The sequence below is a fragment of the Anas platyrhynchos genome, chromosome 1 (assembly GCF_047663525.1).
Source record: "Anas platyrhynchos isolate ZD024472 breed Pekin duck chromosome 1, IASCAAS_PekinDuck_T2T, whole genome shotgun sequence".
In the NCBI taxonomy this organism is placed as follows: Eukaryota; Metazoa; Chordata; class Aves; order Anseriformes; family Anatidae; genus Anas; species Anas platyrhynchos.
This window is the reverse complement of record NC_092587.1, coordinates 4,467,733-4,485,602: the sequence shown is the minus strand read 5'-3', so window position 1 is coordinate 4,485,602 and position 17,870 is coordinate 4,467,733. Positions and strand designations below refer to the sequence as shown.

The following is a 17,870-nucleotide window of genomic DNA, read 5'->3' as shown; positions in this document are numbered from 1 at the left end:
CGCTCCAAACTAGAAGCAGAGATAAATGAATATTTCAATTCTGTTCTGATAGATATATCTCAGGTCTGCACTCACACTGGAGTGGCAAGCCCAGTTTCCATCTTAAGTATCTGTGCAAAAAAGGAGAAAAGCCTGGGTAGGGTTAGTAGTTTCCTTCCACTTAAAGAGTTGCTCAAAAGTCATGAGATACAGAGATTTTAGTTGGCTTCAGGCTGTTGAAGGGGCCAAATCTTTACCTTCTGTGTTCTTATTGTGGCCAAACTAGAGGCAGTGGAAAGTGTCACTTTCCACATAGGTTAAGGTGGTCTCAAATTTAGAGGTTTAGATCGCATATTAGGAAGATTTCTTCACAGAAGGGGTAGTCAAGCAAGCTGCCCATGGAAAGGTAGTCACCATCCATGGAGGTATTTGTGAGATGCGTGGATGTGGCACTAAGGGACACAGTTTAGTGATTTGACAGAACAGGTTGACAGTTGGACTTTATAATCTTGAAGATTTTTCCAACCTAAAAAAATCTACAATTCTAATAAGACACCAGTATGGGGCAGTTTCAGCTTGGATGGATGATGACATGTTATAACCCTACTAGAATGACCGAAGGCCAATGGCTCAGACTTCTGTCTTGGCCAGTTAAGAGGCTCTAATTAGTCCACTCAGGATCCTTGGTCGTCTGCCTAGAACCTGGAGTGACATTTCTGGAAATTGTGGTTATTTGAAAGCATGCTTTTATTTTATTTTTTTTTCTTGGCCACCAGCACTATCCTAAATGGCCTTCACAAACACAAACCATGTAAATCCCCTGACAGTTCTCTGCCTTTGATCAAGGACATTGTGGGTGAGCCTTTCTCCCTGCTGAAATCTTCACCATCTGGTTTCAGTGGTGATGATAAATCTTCATTTAGAAGCTATGGTCCCTATTAAATCCAATTATCTCCACTGTAAGCTAAAATGGAGTATGGCTTTTATGGCTCCTAATTACCTTCCCCAGTGACTGGAGCAGCAAATAGAGAGCTGTTAAAAAACACACCTAGTACTGTGCTGAAGCAGGTCTTGAATGAAGATGCCTTGGAATCATTACAAATTCCTGTGGACAGAGCCTGGCTCTTGGCTTTCTGTTATCCTTTGGCTGAGAAATGTCTGCCTTGCCTTGCAGAGTAAACAGATAGTGCCCAAATGCACCCAGCCCTGCATGCTGAAAGCAGACAATCTGCTTGTAGAGCACCGAAACAGGGAGATTAGGGCTCTGAAGGGGCTGGGGCTGGTGTGAGCTGCACAAGTAGTGCCTCGGATCAGCAGATTAACCTTGTACTATGAAAGCTTTTATTCTCTTCCTGACCGTATTAGAGTTTCTTTTTCACACACTTACTAAAAACAACATGGCCAGGGATTAACCCTTAAAGGCCTAATTCATTGATTCTCCTACTAAAAATATATCATTTTTAGGCTAATTCGGTAGAAGTAGATGCCCCTTGAGCCTCTAGCAAGCGTCTAGCCAGAACTTTTGTCAAGGGTATGGTCAACTTTTGCCCGTTATCTCAGATACACTCTTTTTATGGAGAACCACTGGTATGTTACAGAGGAGTGCTATGTGCATTAAGCACTTACCTGGCTCTTATTTTAGCTGCTTGAAAACACAGAACTTGACTGAACTATGAATTATTTAATGGCTTAAATCATAAATGAACAAACAAATGAAGAAAACGAAACAGAAAAAGAAAACACACACACACAAAACAACCCAAACTGGAGATTAATTAAAGAAAGCCCAAGATCTAGGACTGGCTGATTAATATTCTTTTCCATGTTTACTCAGTGACCCTTTTACCCAACTGTTGTTGGTATTTAGATGTTTATTAAATTACAGACATGTCCCCTGGTGGCAAGATACCTGTGAGCAGGGGAAATGCCTCTTTTTCTCTCAGCTGTGGTAGTCTATGGTAGTGTGTAGAGAGCTGGGAGTTCCCATGGGACAGCCTTTCCTCATTTCTGTCTACTGAGTCACAAGCAAGATCAGCTAAAAATACACTCAGCACTTCTAGAGAGTGCTCTTTCAGGTCAGCTTTGGTAACTATGTCGAAGGACAGTTTTTAGGGTTGTAAAAGCAAGGATGAGAGACATCAGCTGTGCAGCCTTTTCTGTAGCAACTCAAGGAGATTTTGAACTCTTCACCCATCTGCTTTCATGGAGTTAATGGTGATGTGACTCAAATGGAGTCAGTATTTCATGCATCCTGCAATTCCTTGATCTGAGTCATTTCCTCTTCTCCTCTCTGAAGGTTTTCCATTTCCTACATGGATTTTTATCTGTTTGTGCCATTTTTTGATTTCTAAGATATCTCAGTCATTGAAGCAATGAGATATCCAGACCCATTTGTAGACCCACATGTAGTGGGACTGGTTGATCAGGCTAAATCAAATCATTGAGACCTTTGAGACATTCCCCTCATATCACTGAAGTATATATGAGCTTTGTGGGAAAGACCAGCTAATATACACATTTCTCCTGTGGTTTTCACTGCCTCTGAAACCTGGTGATGTCTAATGAGTTCATCTGTGTTACAGCAGTCCACCTCCACTGAGGATCTGGGTCTTTGTGACACTCACCATCTATCAGGTAGGGAGATTAAGTTCAGGAAGAGAAAACTCTTGAGAATAATAGTGAAAAAAATTGCTCATGTGTTCAAGACTTCATGTCATTATTTCTGTCCCACTGGAAAGGAAAATACTGTTCCTGTCCTCAAGAGCTTTATTCCTTCATTTACAAAGAGGAAGTAAGCTCTGTATGAAATAGTTGCTTTTAATGGGAGCCAGAAGAGCATGGGGAGCAGGTTATATCTACAATATTTACAAGGGAGCAAAGTCATTTGCCCTTTTGAACAGTTTGACCTGCTGATTTTTATGGGCACCTTTTGCTTTAGAGGTAGGAGCATTGCAGTCCCCCCAGTTAGGAGAAAGACGGGCCAGTTACAGGATCACCACCTTGTGACTACCATGATTATCTCCAACGTGACAAAGCAGGTTATGGTGGAAGGATGGTGAAAAAGGACCTTTACCATCCTGCAATTCCAGCATTAGAGAGCAGGCATGTTCCAAACTGTGAACGTGTCCCCAGCAGGGTGGATTTGCAGATGTTTTGCAGACTTCATAAAATGTAGTTGTTTCAACCACAGATTCATTTCACCTTACCTTTCCCACAGGCAGCAAATGCCCACACACCCAGTTAATCAGCTGGCTACACTGCAAGCCTGGCAGCTTGTCAATGGTAGTGTGCCAGGCTGTAATTTTCTTTGAGGTTAATTGTGCTAGGAGGAACTCAACTGAAGCTGGGTCCTGCTGCGTGTTTGCAAATGCTTTAGTTTGCTTGCCTGCATCCATCCAAGGGACACTTTTGGTAACCCTGATTCATGACCCACACTGTCTGAGTCCCTTTGGAGGCCTTATATATATGTATCCCTAAATTCTGTGCCTCAACACACAGGCTCTCTCTGAGTAGTTGCAGGGCGGTGAGAGAGTAGGCAAGCACCTGGACACATGATGTTCTCCCTCCAAATTCTACTTATTTTTGTTGATTGCTGCAGAGCTGGCTGTGGGCCTGTTGACTACAAGTCCACATAGTGGCTGCTGTCCAGGAGAACTACCTTAAACCACCAGGGAATTTTGGAAAAAAATGCTAATCCTAATTACAGCCTTAAGTGATTTTAAAGCTACTGTGAAGAGGAAAGATTTGTCATCTTTTCCATTTCCATTTGAAAGCAACCATCTGAGTTAATGCAGAGGAACTTTGTGCTCTGTCTCCAGAACCAAATAAATCGATGCAGTTGTCTCCTACTCAGGAACATACAGCATTGTCATCTCAGTCCTGAAGTGACCAACACAGCCCAATGATCACCATGCAAGTCCAGATAAACAAGAAAGGGGCAAAATAAAGCTGGGAGGTCAGTCTGGGGGTCAGGGGTCCATGACCAGACACAAGCAGGCTGTGACAGTGATACAGACAAATACCTGTGGCTCAGACTTGGATTGCAGACCCAGTATCCTCAAGGCCTTGGCATACACATGAATCTGTGAAACATTAGATCTGTTTTCTGCAGTCCTTTCCAAGGTAGAACTGTGTTTTCCGGTTGCTGGAGCAATTACCTGGGAGGCAGACCTGGCTTCTGTTCATGCTGTCATTATGAATTTGAACTTAGTTATTTTCTTTGTCTGTGCTTGTCTTCTTGCAGAGTCTTGTGCAGGCTGGGCTTGTGGCTGTACAAGATCCCCCAAGTCTAAAAGACATCCGATCTTTGCCAAGAGCCAAGCTATTAGTCTAGCACTGCTTGCAACACTGCTATTTCCAAGTAAATACTCCTTCACCCTATTAGAGGGTACATACTACAGGCATTGCCCAACTGGGTCAGTCTGTCTCTAACTGCATAGAGCAGTCAAGGCTCTGAACGACTGCCTGGGACCTTGCTGGAAAGCCTACAGGAACGATGTCTTCTGTGTTATGTTACTATAGTAAGAAGCACTACAGTCATCAGGCAGTGTGCACAGGCAGATTCTGATTCAGGGGTCTGCATGATGTAATTGGAGGTCTCTTAGGCACAGGGTGTGTGATACAATCTGTGTTATAAGGAGAAAACTTTTGCTTGGATAGTCATTCCCTGATGTAATGAGCTGATGTTCTTCAAAGTATCTGCTCTCTTCTCAGCTCTGCAGAGTTTTGGGCAAAGATTTTGCCTGTGTTCATTTGAGATGGCTCAGGATGGAGGCAGAGATGTGCAGAATGTAGGACAGAGTGGGGATCCTGGAGCTGGAGATGCTGAGATTTGGAAATGGGGAAAATGAGAAGGGGAGCAGGTGCTGAAGGACTGTGAGGGTCCTGTGGCAGACTCTCAGGTGGGAAAACAGGCAAATTTGCTTTTTTTCTATTTTTTTTATATTTTATTTTTATTTTTTAACAACTATTTAGTGCGTTTGCATTGCCTGGTGCTAACCCGAAGCAAAAGCGCTGGGATTTTACTCCAAACAACTAACCATTGTCACCAGCCCTCACTCACTGGAAATGAAAATGTATCTCATGAAGTTGCATCTAAAAGTAAGAAGTTTCACAGCTCAAGGGAAAAGGGCAAGGACTGTGAAAGGAGGTGGCTACAGAGTCATGATCTCTGCAGAGGGATAGCAGGTACTTGTCTCTGTGGATGTAGAGTAGTCCCTTTCACGGAGAAATAACACGTGCCTCCTCTCCATGGAGAAATGACATCTCTCTGAGTAGGAATGATGCAATCTCTCCATGGAGAAATATCTCAGATCTTTTCTCCATAGAGAGGTAGCATATCCTATCTGTAAAAGAGCAACACGTTGCTCCTAGTGGGTTACGTGCACAGCTAGGATATTCTGAGGAGGGACTAGAAAGCTTCAGACCCAGCAAGCTGCTGACTGCTGAGCCACCCACTGTGAGAGAGCAGCTGCACAATGAAGGATGGAGGTTAATCAATGTGAGAAAAAGAGCGACCTGTGCCTCAGCCCACGTCCCGCTGCATAAGGTAGCAGCTAATTGCTGCTGAAATCCAAGGCCTGTGCCGTGGTCAGCCTCTTCTTCCCAGCACCGTGTCTGCAGCTGGTCTCTGTGACAGGGGCAGGGAGTGAAAGTCCCAAGTTCCCGGAAAAGTCTTCGTGCACTGCGACTAGCTCCATCTTCTGAGGACAGAGGGAGGGACATTAAGCTCTGCATTGAGGGCATGGGGCATGTTCCTCTTGGCATTGACCTCTTTGCTGCTAGCTCCATGGAGATTGTTTGTCATACTGACAAGGGGAGGGTCTGAGTGCCTGACTGGAGTGTTATGGGATGTGATTCTACTTAAAATGAGCTAAGCACAAGGCAAGAATGTGGCCTTCATACGCTGCTGTGTCAGTCTGGCTGTCTGCCTGCGTAGCCTCGTTGTTTCCCATGGGGTTATGTCAGTATGGCACTGTGGGGCAGCCTTTAAACTTTTATTTTTGACCAATTTTACGGGAACTTTTACTGCTCCAAATGCAACCAGCATTGCTGGTAAGGGCTTGAACTAGTGATGCATGGTACTGATAACAGCTTGCCTCCTTCAGTCTTTGTCCAGGTATTTATTTGTATCATCAATGCTACTGCAAGACTACAAAGACTTAGGAGTTACTCTGCACACATGAAATCCCAGTTCCTGAGAAAACAGATCATTTTGCAGATTTTCATGTGTTTATCCTCATCATGCTGTTGGGTGATGGAAAACTGCATAACCCACAACTGGACAGATGTGGTACAAAATGTTTTGCTGGAAATCAGTGGCAAAATAGGCAACAGAAACACTTCCTCTAAATGATGGAGAGTTTCTTTTGCAGACAGAAACTGCAGTGCACCTTTTTCTAAGGCCATACAGGGAGTTGTCAAAGTTCAATTGGTTAGCAAAGGCTGTGTGATGTTTTGGGGTGAGAAGCTGGTACATGCACTGGAGACAGTTCTTTATTGTCCAGAGCTCTACATCCAAACGCCCCCCCTTCACAGACCAGTGTCAGCATAAAACAAAATGCTTGTTGTCCAGAATTGTGAAGGAGTTTTCCTTGGTTACGTGATCAGTGTCTGCCAGGAAGAAAGCACAAAGATACATTGATGGGGAGGGGGTGAGCTGCAGTCCCTGAACTGCATGACATTCCCTGCAGATGAAGAAAGGGCAGATTGTCCTCCCCTAAGAGGGGCATGGAGGATGGCAAAAAATCCAAGGGTATGCTTCTGGGTTCAAACCCATTTTTGGTACAAAGTCCTTGTAGCTGATGATTGGCACATGATCTGCATTATGTGGGCAGAAGGGAAATGGGGCCATAGAGGCAAGAAAACCTGGAAAGACATGGCATGAAACCTCAGCAGGAAAGACACTGCCCAAACCTGTGCTTTTTCTGCACGTTATCTTCTCCCTGTAAAATGGCAGTGGTGCTCCCACAGCCTTTTCCTTGGCTACTGGGATCACAGCCTGGATCCCAAACCAAATCTATGGCAATACCTATTTTGGCCTCGAATGAGCCATTTCAGGTGTATCTCAAATACCAGCCTTTCCTCACCTCACAGTATTAATCCCTTTGATAAATTATGTCCAGAACTGATCAGATATTGCCATTTTGGCTTGGAAAAGCAACTTCTGGAGCTTCATCAGCTGCCTGTTCATATTTGGAAAGGGAAAGATATGAACCAAAGCACAGAGGATATGAAATGGGGGGGAGGACAATTCTTCTGTATTTTTCTTCTTGTGCTTCCTTAGAGTGTATTGCCAAACAACATATTTACTTGTACTTTTCTCCTTCCCACTGTAGGATATCTGGTTTCTGAGCCCTTCTGTGCTCTGTTGCACTCAACCAGAGTTGTGTGTTTCTAATTCCTTTTGAGCTTACGTCTCGTGGCATAGCTTCTTTCTTGTCAAATATGAAATCTCACAAGAGATCTGGAAGGAAAAACTAAAGGCTCTGATGCGTCCAGTTCCCAAAGTAGCGGGCAGATGAGCCTCAGAGCTAACAGTGCTATACACTTGTGATCTCTTGTGCCAAATACCGGATACTGTTGTCAAGACTCTGCATGTAGCTGAAATTTTGTCCTCTAGTCGCAGCTACCTTCACTGTATGGTTGAAGATGGTCCCACGTCCTCCCTTCCAGCTCCCTGAAGCCCGTTTTCGTGCAATACTTACAGCTGATGGGTACAGCTTTCAGTCTCTAACACCTTCCTCTCTGCTAGCCGTGCTTTTTAGACCCACTCATCCCAAGCCCGCATGGTTTCCTGGTGCTGCCTGAAGCTGCAAAGGGGCTGTCACTGGTGCTGATGTTTCCCTGTCCTGCCCTTGCTGAGGGCAGATGCCAGCTGTGTTTGGGCGTGCAGGGTATGACTAAGGATTGCCAAGTGAGCTCAGAGCCACTGCTTGCTGGGAGAGCTCCCTCTGCATCTGGAAGCTGTTTCCAAAAGGGGCTGAGTTTGTGCTGTGCTGCAGAGGCCCATTATTTGTACAGCACTGGAGTCAGCATGGACTGAAAGTCTTTTGATTTTTATGGGCTGGCATGAGGCTTGCACAGAGGATGTGGGCCTGGGATGGAGCACTTCTCCTAGGCAATGGAAAATCTAAATACGTGGGCCTAGAACACGCATGATAATGAGGTGTTTGAGCTCCCTGCTTGCTTCATAGCACAGCCAGTGTCTGGCAACGCCGTGGCATCTAACAACCATACATTGTCTCCCTTTGAACTGCACAGCAGTCAGGGTAGCCAGGCTTCGCCCTCACCCTGCTTCTCAAACAACCAAGGGACTGTGGGGGAAATGTCACCGGGGCTCACATTCCTCCTAAAAGGTGCCCAGATGGTCTGACATCATCCCAGATGTCTCCAAGGCAGCTCTTTGACCCAAGAAAGGGCTGAAGGCTCTCAGTTGGCCCAAGGGAGCATGCCTCTTTCCATGCTTTGTTCCACCAGTGTTTTAGCTAAGTCAGAGATAGCCCCAAGGGGCAGATACAGAGGTGACAAATGGCAGCTGAACTGGCATGTAGCTGAAGGATTTCTCCTCTTCCCTGCTGTTGCCTGTGGTTGTACAGCCCTGAGCCATCTCGGCTGTGATGCAGGGTCCTCAGCAAGGATGAACCAGAAGAGCAGCAGCTGTGTTGCATGTCCAGGTATCACTGTGGAGGTGAGAGTCCATATTCAGTTTCTCATCATTTCTGAATCACTCCCCAGCCAGCCACTGTCACCCAGGCTTTCCCCAGCTTTGGACTATGATGTTTCTGCTCCAGATTTGGAGAGTGAGATTTTGTAGCCCTGGCTGTTTCAAGCCTGAGGTTCCAGCTGTACTGACAGCTCATTCAGAATCACGATTTCTCAACTTAAATGCACTGGAATGGCAATTTGGTCTCTGCCTCTCAGCTCAGTTTCATCCTTGCTGATCTGGGGGAAACAGAGGATTCTCCCCACTGAGCTATCCTGATTTAAATTCTTTAAAACTTGTCTGTGACAACTACAGACCATTCCCAACTGGCAAAAAGTGACTTTTTTCAGCTGTTCTTTATTGCTGATTCCTATCACCCTCTCCTTTAATCCTTGCTCCATCCTCTACACAAAAGTGCATCTGCACAGGCAAACACATTGGAAATAGTGTTTCACCTTAAAGTACCTGGCACAAGAATGTTGGACCTTAAACTGAGCTTCCTCATTGTGAATGGGTTAGATTTATCCCCCAAATGAGATCGATGTCATCTGCACAGCAGTGGGGGAATGATCTGACCCTTGGCAGGGAAGAAATGGTTAATTTTCTGCCTCACAGGAGAGTGTCTTTGGCACGCATTTCAATGCAATGACTCACTGGGGCCAGAGTGGAAGTGCAAAGACCCCATTGCAGCAATCAGCTTGGGAATCCCACTCCTTGGCTCCTCCGAGCCAGGAGACGTTCCAGCTGTGGCCTTACAAGGCCAGAACAAGAAACCTGCTGCCGTGTCCCGAGCGAAGCTGCTGCCAGGCACTCCCTGCACGAAATGCTCTAAATCCTCTCCTGGAGGCTGGGGAGACCGGAGGAGAGGCTGGGCTTCCAGAGCACTCAGTCACAGCAGTGTATTTAAGGATTTCAGGCAGTGCACTTTTACCAAGATATTCTCCTTATTTAAAGCTCCATTTGCCTGCCAGCTCCTGAATCTCATCCAGTCCTCCAGAGCGATGTCAGGTCCCTCTTGCAGCCCATTTATGGGTACGGCATGTGTTGCCACCCTGCAAGGGCTGCAGTCTTTAGGATAAACCTGGAGTTCCTTACAGGCTGGGAGGAGAGATGGAAACAAACGCGATGAGCCAAGCAATTCGGAGCAACACTGAGAGAGATGGAGAGCCAGTTCAGCTCCTTTTGGCTCCAGAAAGCACTGTGGTGTTCAGGACTGGACAGGTTTAGGTCCTGAGGTGAGTTCCACCTTTCCTCTGACTGAGCTACTCAGCCTCCCGGAGGCGATGCTGGGAGACAGGCACTTCCAGACAGTGACTCAGCCCATCCTAAAAACTATCCAAAGCAGATGGGATGAATTAGTCTCTGGAGGTATCTCCCCCTGCCTGGAGAGGGATTAGATGAAGTGCCCAGCTTTCTGATGACTGAGTTGGGAACATCGAATCCCACCCTTCATTTTTACTGGGGACGAAGCTTTTGGCTTCCCTCATATTTTGCTCACTTTGAAGCAAAACCATGTGTAAACACTTGCACATATGTTTGCGTATATAGTACACAAAGTTTATTTTAGTGAAGTTACAGAGACAAGCACACGTTGGAGATGCTGGAATCTGAGTTGCCTGTGCATCCGCTTTAATATATGACAGAACTTTTTCCTGGGAAAAACTGACAAAAACTCCATGGAAACAACTCAACTGTGACAAAATAAAAGACGAAAAGGAAAGAGAGTATGAAAGAAGGAAAGAGAGGGAGACATGGTCCCAACCCCACGTTTGGAACCTGTGTGAGGGTGTGGAGGGTGTGGAGCAGTGCTGAGTTTCCTAGAAAACTGCTTCAGTTCTCTCCTGACCTGTTCAGCAGTTGTAGCTGGGATGCTGTCTGCACACAGACTTCACTGTTGCTCTGCATCGTTTCTTCTTTTCTTTACATTTTCTTTTGGCTGAATGCAGGCAAGAATGTCAAAAGGAATTTCTGTGCACACTGGAGGTGAGAGGCAGTGTCCCCATGAGAAAGCCAAAGCAAGATTGTTTTTCCCATTGCCTTGTTCTCAGAAAAACAAACAAGCAAGCAAGTAAACAAACAAACAAAGAAAAAACGAGCTTTCTTGGGCCCAATAAATCCCTCTGAGGAAAGTGCAGTTTGACAGAATGCAAGCAACTGAAAAAAGGGTTTTTGTAATGGGAAATGTCAAGTGATGTTAATTATAATCACAGCTACAGTATGGTTAATGAGATGTGGGGAGTCTCCTCTTTGAAAAGCCTCTTCTACCAGTGCCTGCATTATTATTTTTGTCTATGAAATACGCATTAAAATTGGTAAGGTAATGGCGGTAAGGCATGAAGCAGAGTTCCACCTGACCAAATGGAAGATGAATCCTGCAATCCCTAGAGGGAGAATGGGTAATACATAAGACAGAAGCAAACAAGGAGGAATTCCAGACCTGGCTCCAAAATGCTGGGAGCTAAGGGAAATACATGTATTCCCCCTTAACTTCAGATGGACCTCAGATTGGAAGCCAAGTCACCAGCTGGGACGATGAGAGATCCCACTGTTGTGGGTGATTTGTCTGCAGTTGCATCATCAGCTTCCACGCAGAATCCAGAGGGGTATTGATGACACAGCTTGATCAGTCCTTTGAGAACCTTTCCAAACGGTCTTTGCACAGCAACATCAGGCCTAGAAACATCTGTTTTCCAGCATTGTATTTTGTATTTCTTCTGGACAAGGCCTTCATATATTTCCATGATAGGCATGAGAGAAACCTTAAATGCCAAGGTGTCCACCATATTATTCCAAGATGGTCAAGAAGGGGCAGAGCTGAGAAGCTGCTGATCCCTCTGCTTACAGGTATTGCTTTATGTTCCTCCCACGTGTTTTGTATCGAAATACAGGGTATGTTTTTGCACAGATGGGGACTGCTTCTGGGCATCTTCTCTCAGCTGGTCCCAATAAGCTGAAGTTCATTTCCATGCAAACACAGCTGAATGGATGCTACAGCAAAGTTGGTCACAGTGGGAGGACTGGAGACGTCTGTACTCTTCCTGTTCACTTATCCTTGGTGGTCTGTCTTTCCAATCACACAGGGACCTTAATTTCTCTCATTATGAACTCAGCTTGATACTATTTGGCTTGATACTCTGTCTGGTTGCCTGTATTTGCAAACAGCAGAGCAATATAAGGTTGGTGTTGTATTGCTGGAAAAAACGATATACCTGTGACCAAACTAACTAGCAGGTAGAATGATCAGTAATTAGTCAAGGCTTCTTTTTTTTGTACTCATTTTAACATACTAGCTTATACATCTGTTAATTGGTGGAACCATTCATTGCAGTATGTATGTACCAATTGGTTTCCTAATTATGAACAAGGCATGTGCATCCTTGACTTATATAGAGGTATTTCAACTTCTAAATAACTCTTTTAACCATGTGCCACTGTTACTTTAGTGCAAATCTAGAGGACTTTAGAAGAAATCCATGAGGCTTTTGGCGTTAATGTTATTCAGTGTTCCTTAGTCCAGGGCATGGTTCTCCCAGTCACTAGGAGTTTTTATCCTAATTGTCATAAATGATTCTTAACCTTACTTAGGCCCAAGCACATCTCTCCCAGCTTTTCAACATCTTTCAGGGCAAGAGTTGTTCTTTTGTTCTATATTTGCATAGCATCTGGCTCCACAGAGATCAGGTCTCAAGACAAGGAAGAACATCCCAGTTGCCTTCATGATCCAAACTGGCAGTGTAGTATTATTTGTAAAATCAGTAAGCATCTTAATTCTTGCCTGCTAAAGCAGTGACTGTTGCACCTACTGGTCTATTTTTCTCTTCTCTTTCCAGACCAAAGAAGCTCTCTTCACAATTCTCCAGGACCTAAGGCCTGAAGACCACTTCAATATCATTGGCTTTTCCAACCGAATAAAGGTCTGGCAGCAGGACCGGCTGGTGCCAGTTACTCCAAATAATATAAGAGATGCCAAAAAGTACATTCATAACATGTCACCTACTGGAGGTAGGATCCAGAGATATGAATGGTATTCATTTTTCTATCCAATTAACTACACCAGAATTCATTGCTGAACGTGGTTCTGTATAGTGTAGCAGTAAAAAACGTTGGCACTTAAGTCATGGGAGAAGGGGACCCCTTTGCTATCTCTACTTAGAGTCTAGTGGTGGAAGGATATGGGCCCTGTATCAGCTTACATCATGGCTATTTGTCCCCAGAGATGGTTATGTGATCTGATATACTTCTTAAAGCCAAATTGGGCCCATTCTCCCATTCATTCAGTGACATCCTGGGAGTGGGAAAATTCCAAACATCATTTCTTTATGACACAGGGGAAAAAAAACAAAAAAACAACACGTCCCTGTGAAGGACATAGGTCGGTACTTTTGCGGTTTCTGAAAACCTGTGTAAAAGCAGGAATGTAGTTATGCCTGGGTCGTAAACTCCATAACTGGACTAGCCAGTGTGGGCTGTTGGGTTGCCTTCTGCAAGAGCTGATTCCTCACCTAGTGCTGTTTCCTTCTTGTCTCTTCCGTCTAACTAGCATTAAGGAGCAGCCATAATAACGTTCAAGAATTTCTCATCCCTTTTTGCTTGTGCCATATTGCCAGGAGTGAAGAGGGGAGAAGAGAAGCCCCCAGAGCAGTGGCAGAGTGCAGGCGTGATTTTGAGTTTGATTCAGTGGTCTCCTAAGAGTCTATGGGCATTAGTGTAAAAAAATAACACAGCAAGGTTTGTAATCAAGCATACCTTGGCAGCTGTGCCCACCCTGGCTGAACACTCCTCAGATAGGCTACAAAATGACTTATGCAGATCTTTCTCCGTGCAAGAGATCACAGCTGGCTGAAGGTCGGACAGGGTCTTCCTATGGTTGCCCTTGAGCAGCGACCACTCCTAGCAAAGGAAACGCTCTGATGGAAAAACACAGCAAACAGGATGGTTTTCCACGCTGTTTGCATTACAAGGAAGAGAGTTTAGGAAGTGGTCAAGAGACCTGCCCAGTTAAACAATTGCCAATAGTGGGACAAAATTCAGAGTGAAAAGCTTTTTACTTCTGAAGTGCCAAAAGAGAGTTGTGCAGGGACAGCTGAGATTGCTTGTGGACCTGACAGAACAAAATCAAAAGAAAATGATTAACTCTGGGGTTCAACAGGAAGGTGCAGTGACTCTCCACTGCAGGCAAGCAGTCGTTTAGTTTTGGCTAACTCTGCGTTTTCCTCATAAATACGCTGTGGCTCGAGTACCTTCCTGTGAACGTGAATGCACTTTGGCTCACACATCAAACACGCAGAGCATGTGCTGTGCTTGCACTGCTGTGTCATACTCGCATGCCAAAGAAATGGGAATGAGATATTGTGGCACGATATCTGTGCATGTTTCAGAAGGCATTGTTCAGTGCTCTGTGGCTCTGTGATGTGGCTGGATTTGAAATGACACTGTCTGCTGCACGAGATGGTTTTTCATTTCTTTCTGGGCAAGCAATTATTTCTGAGATTTTGGACCTGGATGGGGACTGTGAGAATATTAAGACGTTTAGGTGCAGGATTTTGGTTCAGTCATTTTGCAGAAACAGAGTCTGGATTCTGAGGACTTTTCCGATGTTTTATGCTCTTTCCTGTTCTTTGTCTTGGTACAGACACTGGAGTTGTGCAAACTAAACTTCTAAGTTCATGATGCATGGTCAGACCTACTAGCACATCTTTGCTAGTAAACTCTCTAGAGCTCCCCTTCTGGACATGCAGGAATCTGTTGTGTATGTCTCTTACTCTATTTTACCTGCTTTTTTTTTTTTTCTGAAAGCTGTTTTTAATCGAGACATGCTGATCTTGTAAATTTTCCACAACCAATCCCTCTTTGTTTTGACTAGCACAAGAAATACCTGGCACCAGGTGACAGCTGTACTCCTCTTCTAGCTTTCTTTTTTTTTCTGAATGTGCAGTGGACTTGAATCCTTTCCATGGATATTCTTCTAACATACCTGTATTCCCTCATTTATTGTCTGTTTTCTCCCTCTCTCTCCACTTCAGGCAGTTGCATTCCTTGCTAGGGAATTGTATTTTGAAAACACACTCCTCATCCAATAAAGCCATTTCTTGTCTCTTTAAACTTTGTTAGCCACTCAGGTTTGAAGAGCAATACCAACCACTTGTTTTCCCACTTGAAGGGCTTTTCTCTCTCTTCAAATCTTGTGCCCTTCAGACAAATTGGGCAGAACTTGTTTTCCCAGTTCAGATACCATCTCAGAGAGTCCAGTAATTAACTTTAACAGTTTTTGTATGTACTGGTAGGACATAGTATGTACTGTGACTCTGCTTGATTGTTGTACGTTGAAACATTCAAGTATAGAGAAATTTCACAGAATCAACTGCAATTCAAGTTTCAAATCATAAGAATATAAACAGCTTTTTTCCAAACTGGTGCTGAGTAAGAGCTGAACTGAGTAAAAGAGATATTGCAAACTCACACAGAGAAAAAGAACATCATAATGTACAGAGTTGCTGTCATTCTACTAAAAGGAGTTTAGGAAAATTATTTGCACCACCCTTAGAAGGGGAAATGAGCTAATTCTTTTGGTGCTTTCCCAGGAACTAATATTAACAGTGCTCTCCAGACTGGTGCAAAGCTGCTAAATGATTACATTGCTCAGAACGACATCGATGCCAGAAGCGTCTCTCTGATCATCTTCCTCACTGACGGGAGGCCCACTGTTGGGGAAACACAGTCATCCAAAATCCTCAGCAACACCAAGGATGCCATCCGTGATAAGTTCTGCCTCTTCACCATTGGCATTGGCAATGATGTGGACTACAGGCTGCTGGAGAGGATGGCACTGGAGAACTGTGGTATGACAAGGCATTTCCAGGAGGATGAGGATGCAGCCAGCCTCCTGAAAGGGTTTGTTCTGTTTTTTCTGTCTTTGCATCTGCATCAGGTCTTGTGGCCATTTAGTGGGAGGAAATCCTCCACGGGAGACGTGGCAAGACATGGAAATTTGTCTGAGGCTCAGCTCTGGTAGAAAGATGCAGGGTATACTTAGAAACTAAGATTTAAAGTTTCTTTCAGGAAGGAAGTGTACCCAGAAATTGTTTCCTTCCTAGCAGACCCTCTGAGGGGTACTGGAGCCCCACAGAATGAAGCATTCGTTCCCCTTACTCAGAATACTCTTCTGGGCATGTAAGCCTGGAGAGGTAGAAGGCAAGTGCAAACTCTCCTCGTGTGGATGGAGGGAGGAAAAGGTGCATTGATCAGTTTAAATTGACAACATAAACAGCATATAGTTGTTTCATTCCCTTATTTTGCTTGGTGAACCAAACAGCTTTTCTGTAATCCTCATCATTTAGTGGGACAAGAGATTATGTGTGACAGCTCTTTCTAAAATATCTGCTCTGTCTAAAATGTCAGGAAGTGTGTCAGTATTTACAAGTACAATTGTTTGGCTTTTGCCCCCAAAATCTTATCATTTTGAACTTCAGAAACCAAAAAGAGACAGTCATTGGGAAGATAACTCTCATTTTGCTTGGATAGTGCCTAATTTATCTGCAGCAATGCAACCATGTGCCTTGCACTAGACTGTTCTTTCTGTGGTGGTTATGCATTAGCATCTTCCTTTTAAACCACATTTTGTAGATCCATCTGCCACTCCACACATGTCATTCGCTTCTCTGAACACACATTTTGGATAGCAAGTGGCATTCCCTGGCACGTGAAGGATGTGCTGATTGATTGGGCCACAGAAACCCAGCACAGCGAGTATTTTTTTCAAACACCTCTATCTGATAAGCAGCTCACTGTTTATCAAGGTCAGTGATGGCAAACCCATTTGGTATCTGGTGCCAAAATTATAAGGAAAAGCACAGTACCTTGCTGGAGGCCAATTCAAGTCACTGGTGGAGGGAAAATCTATGTGGATACCAATGAAATTTCTGACTTCTGTAGTCAATGGATTGTATTTTTAGACAGATGCTTGCGCTGTGCTACCAGACAGGTTGCATACTTCATCCCACCACTTGTATACTCCAGGAGCTATTCCACAGAATGTTCTCAGGATGAATTCACTCATGTTTTAAAATGTGTTGAGGTCTCTGCATTGAAGATGCTAAGCGCTCAAGAGAGATTTTCAAAGAAAGCCAACCAATTCAGGCTTTTTTTTTTTTTATGAGAGAGAGAGAATAAAATAAGAATTGCAACTCCAGCCTTCCAACAATCTGTATAAGCAGATGTGAAAAATAAATGCAGATTGAGCTGAAAAAGAGCTGAGGCCACTTCCTTGTTTATTTACCAAATTAGACTCAAATGTTTTGCCAAGAGATGAGGAGGATGACATTTAAATGGGAAATTTAGCATTCGTGGAGGAGCCTGGAAAGTTCCATCAAAAGCACATTGCTTCAGGGAAAACACAGTACTGTAAACTTAGGCCTTGACCCCTGGTAAAAGCTTTCTGGCCTGTCCAATGTGATGTATTCTCAGAATAGTGTATTCTTAGTGTAGGGTCAAATTAACAAAGCATTGTAGAATTAAACTATGATGCCACAGAAGCCATTGGCTTGCTCCAACAGAAAATCAACGATAAGGTAGAACTAATTTCTCTTCCTCCAGGCCTCCTGCATTTAGTGGTTAGGATTTCTACATTCCTTTGAAATACTCTTGATTTTTATTTTCCTTTGCCCAACAGAAAACTATTCTTGCCTGTCCCACACTGACCATCCCAAACTGTAGCAGCTAGGGCTTTTTCCAGCAATATAGAAGTTTTCGTTCAGATACTCTCCAGCTTTTTGGGACCTAGTATCTTGACTTACTGTTTCTGGCTATGGAATACCACCAATAATACCACTAGAAAACAATGGGTAATGGCATGTTTTCTATGTACACTTTGGAATAACCACAGTGCTTTCTTTAAGCCTGAGAGGCCAAGAATTTATTTTTAATGGACAAGCCCTCTTAAGCAAATGTGAGTGTCCAGAAATATCTCCTTGCTCCTGAATTCTAGTGGAAGCTAGGTAACTGCCAGACCATGCTGGGATGCTTCTGAACATACTTAAGAGACTCTGTTTAGATGCCTAAGAAGCACTGAAAACTAGAATGGGGCAGAGAATAACTTCGGCTGAAAGGTGCCTGTAGAGGTCATGTAATACAGCCTCCTGCTCAGAGAGAAGCTACCTTCAAATTTAGGTGAGGTTTCTCAAGGCCTTTT

General features: G+C 44.2%; 1 protein-coding gene across 1 annotated transcript in view; it reads left to right on the top strand.

Moving 5' to 3' along the window:
• Positions 1-17,870, top strand: part of ITIH5 (inter-alpha-trypsin inhibitor heavy chain 5) — a 47,459-nt gene that overhangs the window by 20,458 nt on the left and 9,131 nt on the right. Inside the window, exons 8-9 of the mRNA XM_027460861.3 lie at positions 12,514-12,685; positions 15,265-15,574. Of these exons, the coding sequence (XP_027316662.2) occupies positions 12,514-12,685; positions 15,265-15,574 (482 nt within the window). The remainder of the gene's footprint in view (positions 1-12,513; positions 12,686-15,264; positions 15,575-17,870) is intronic.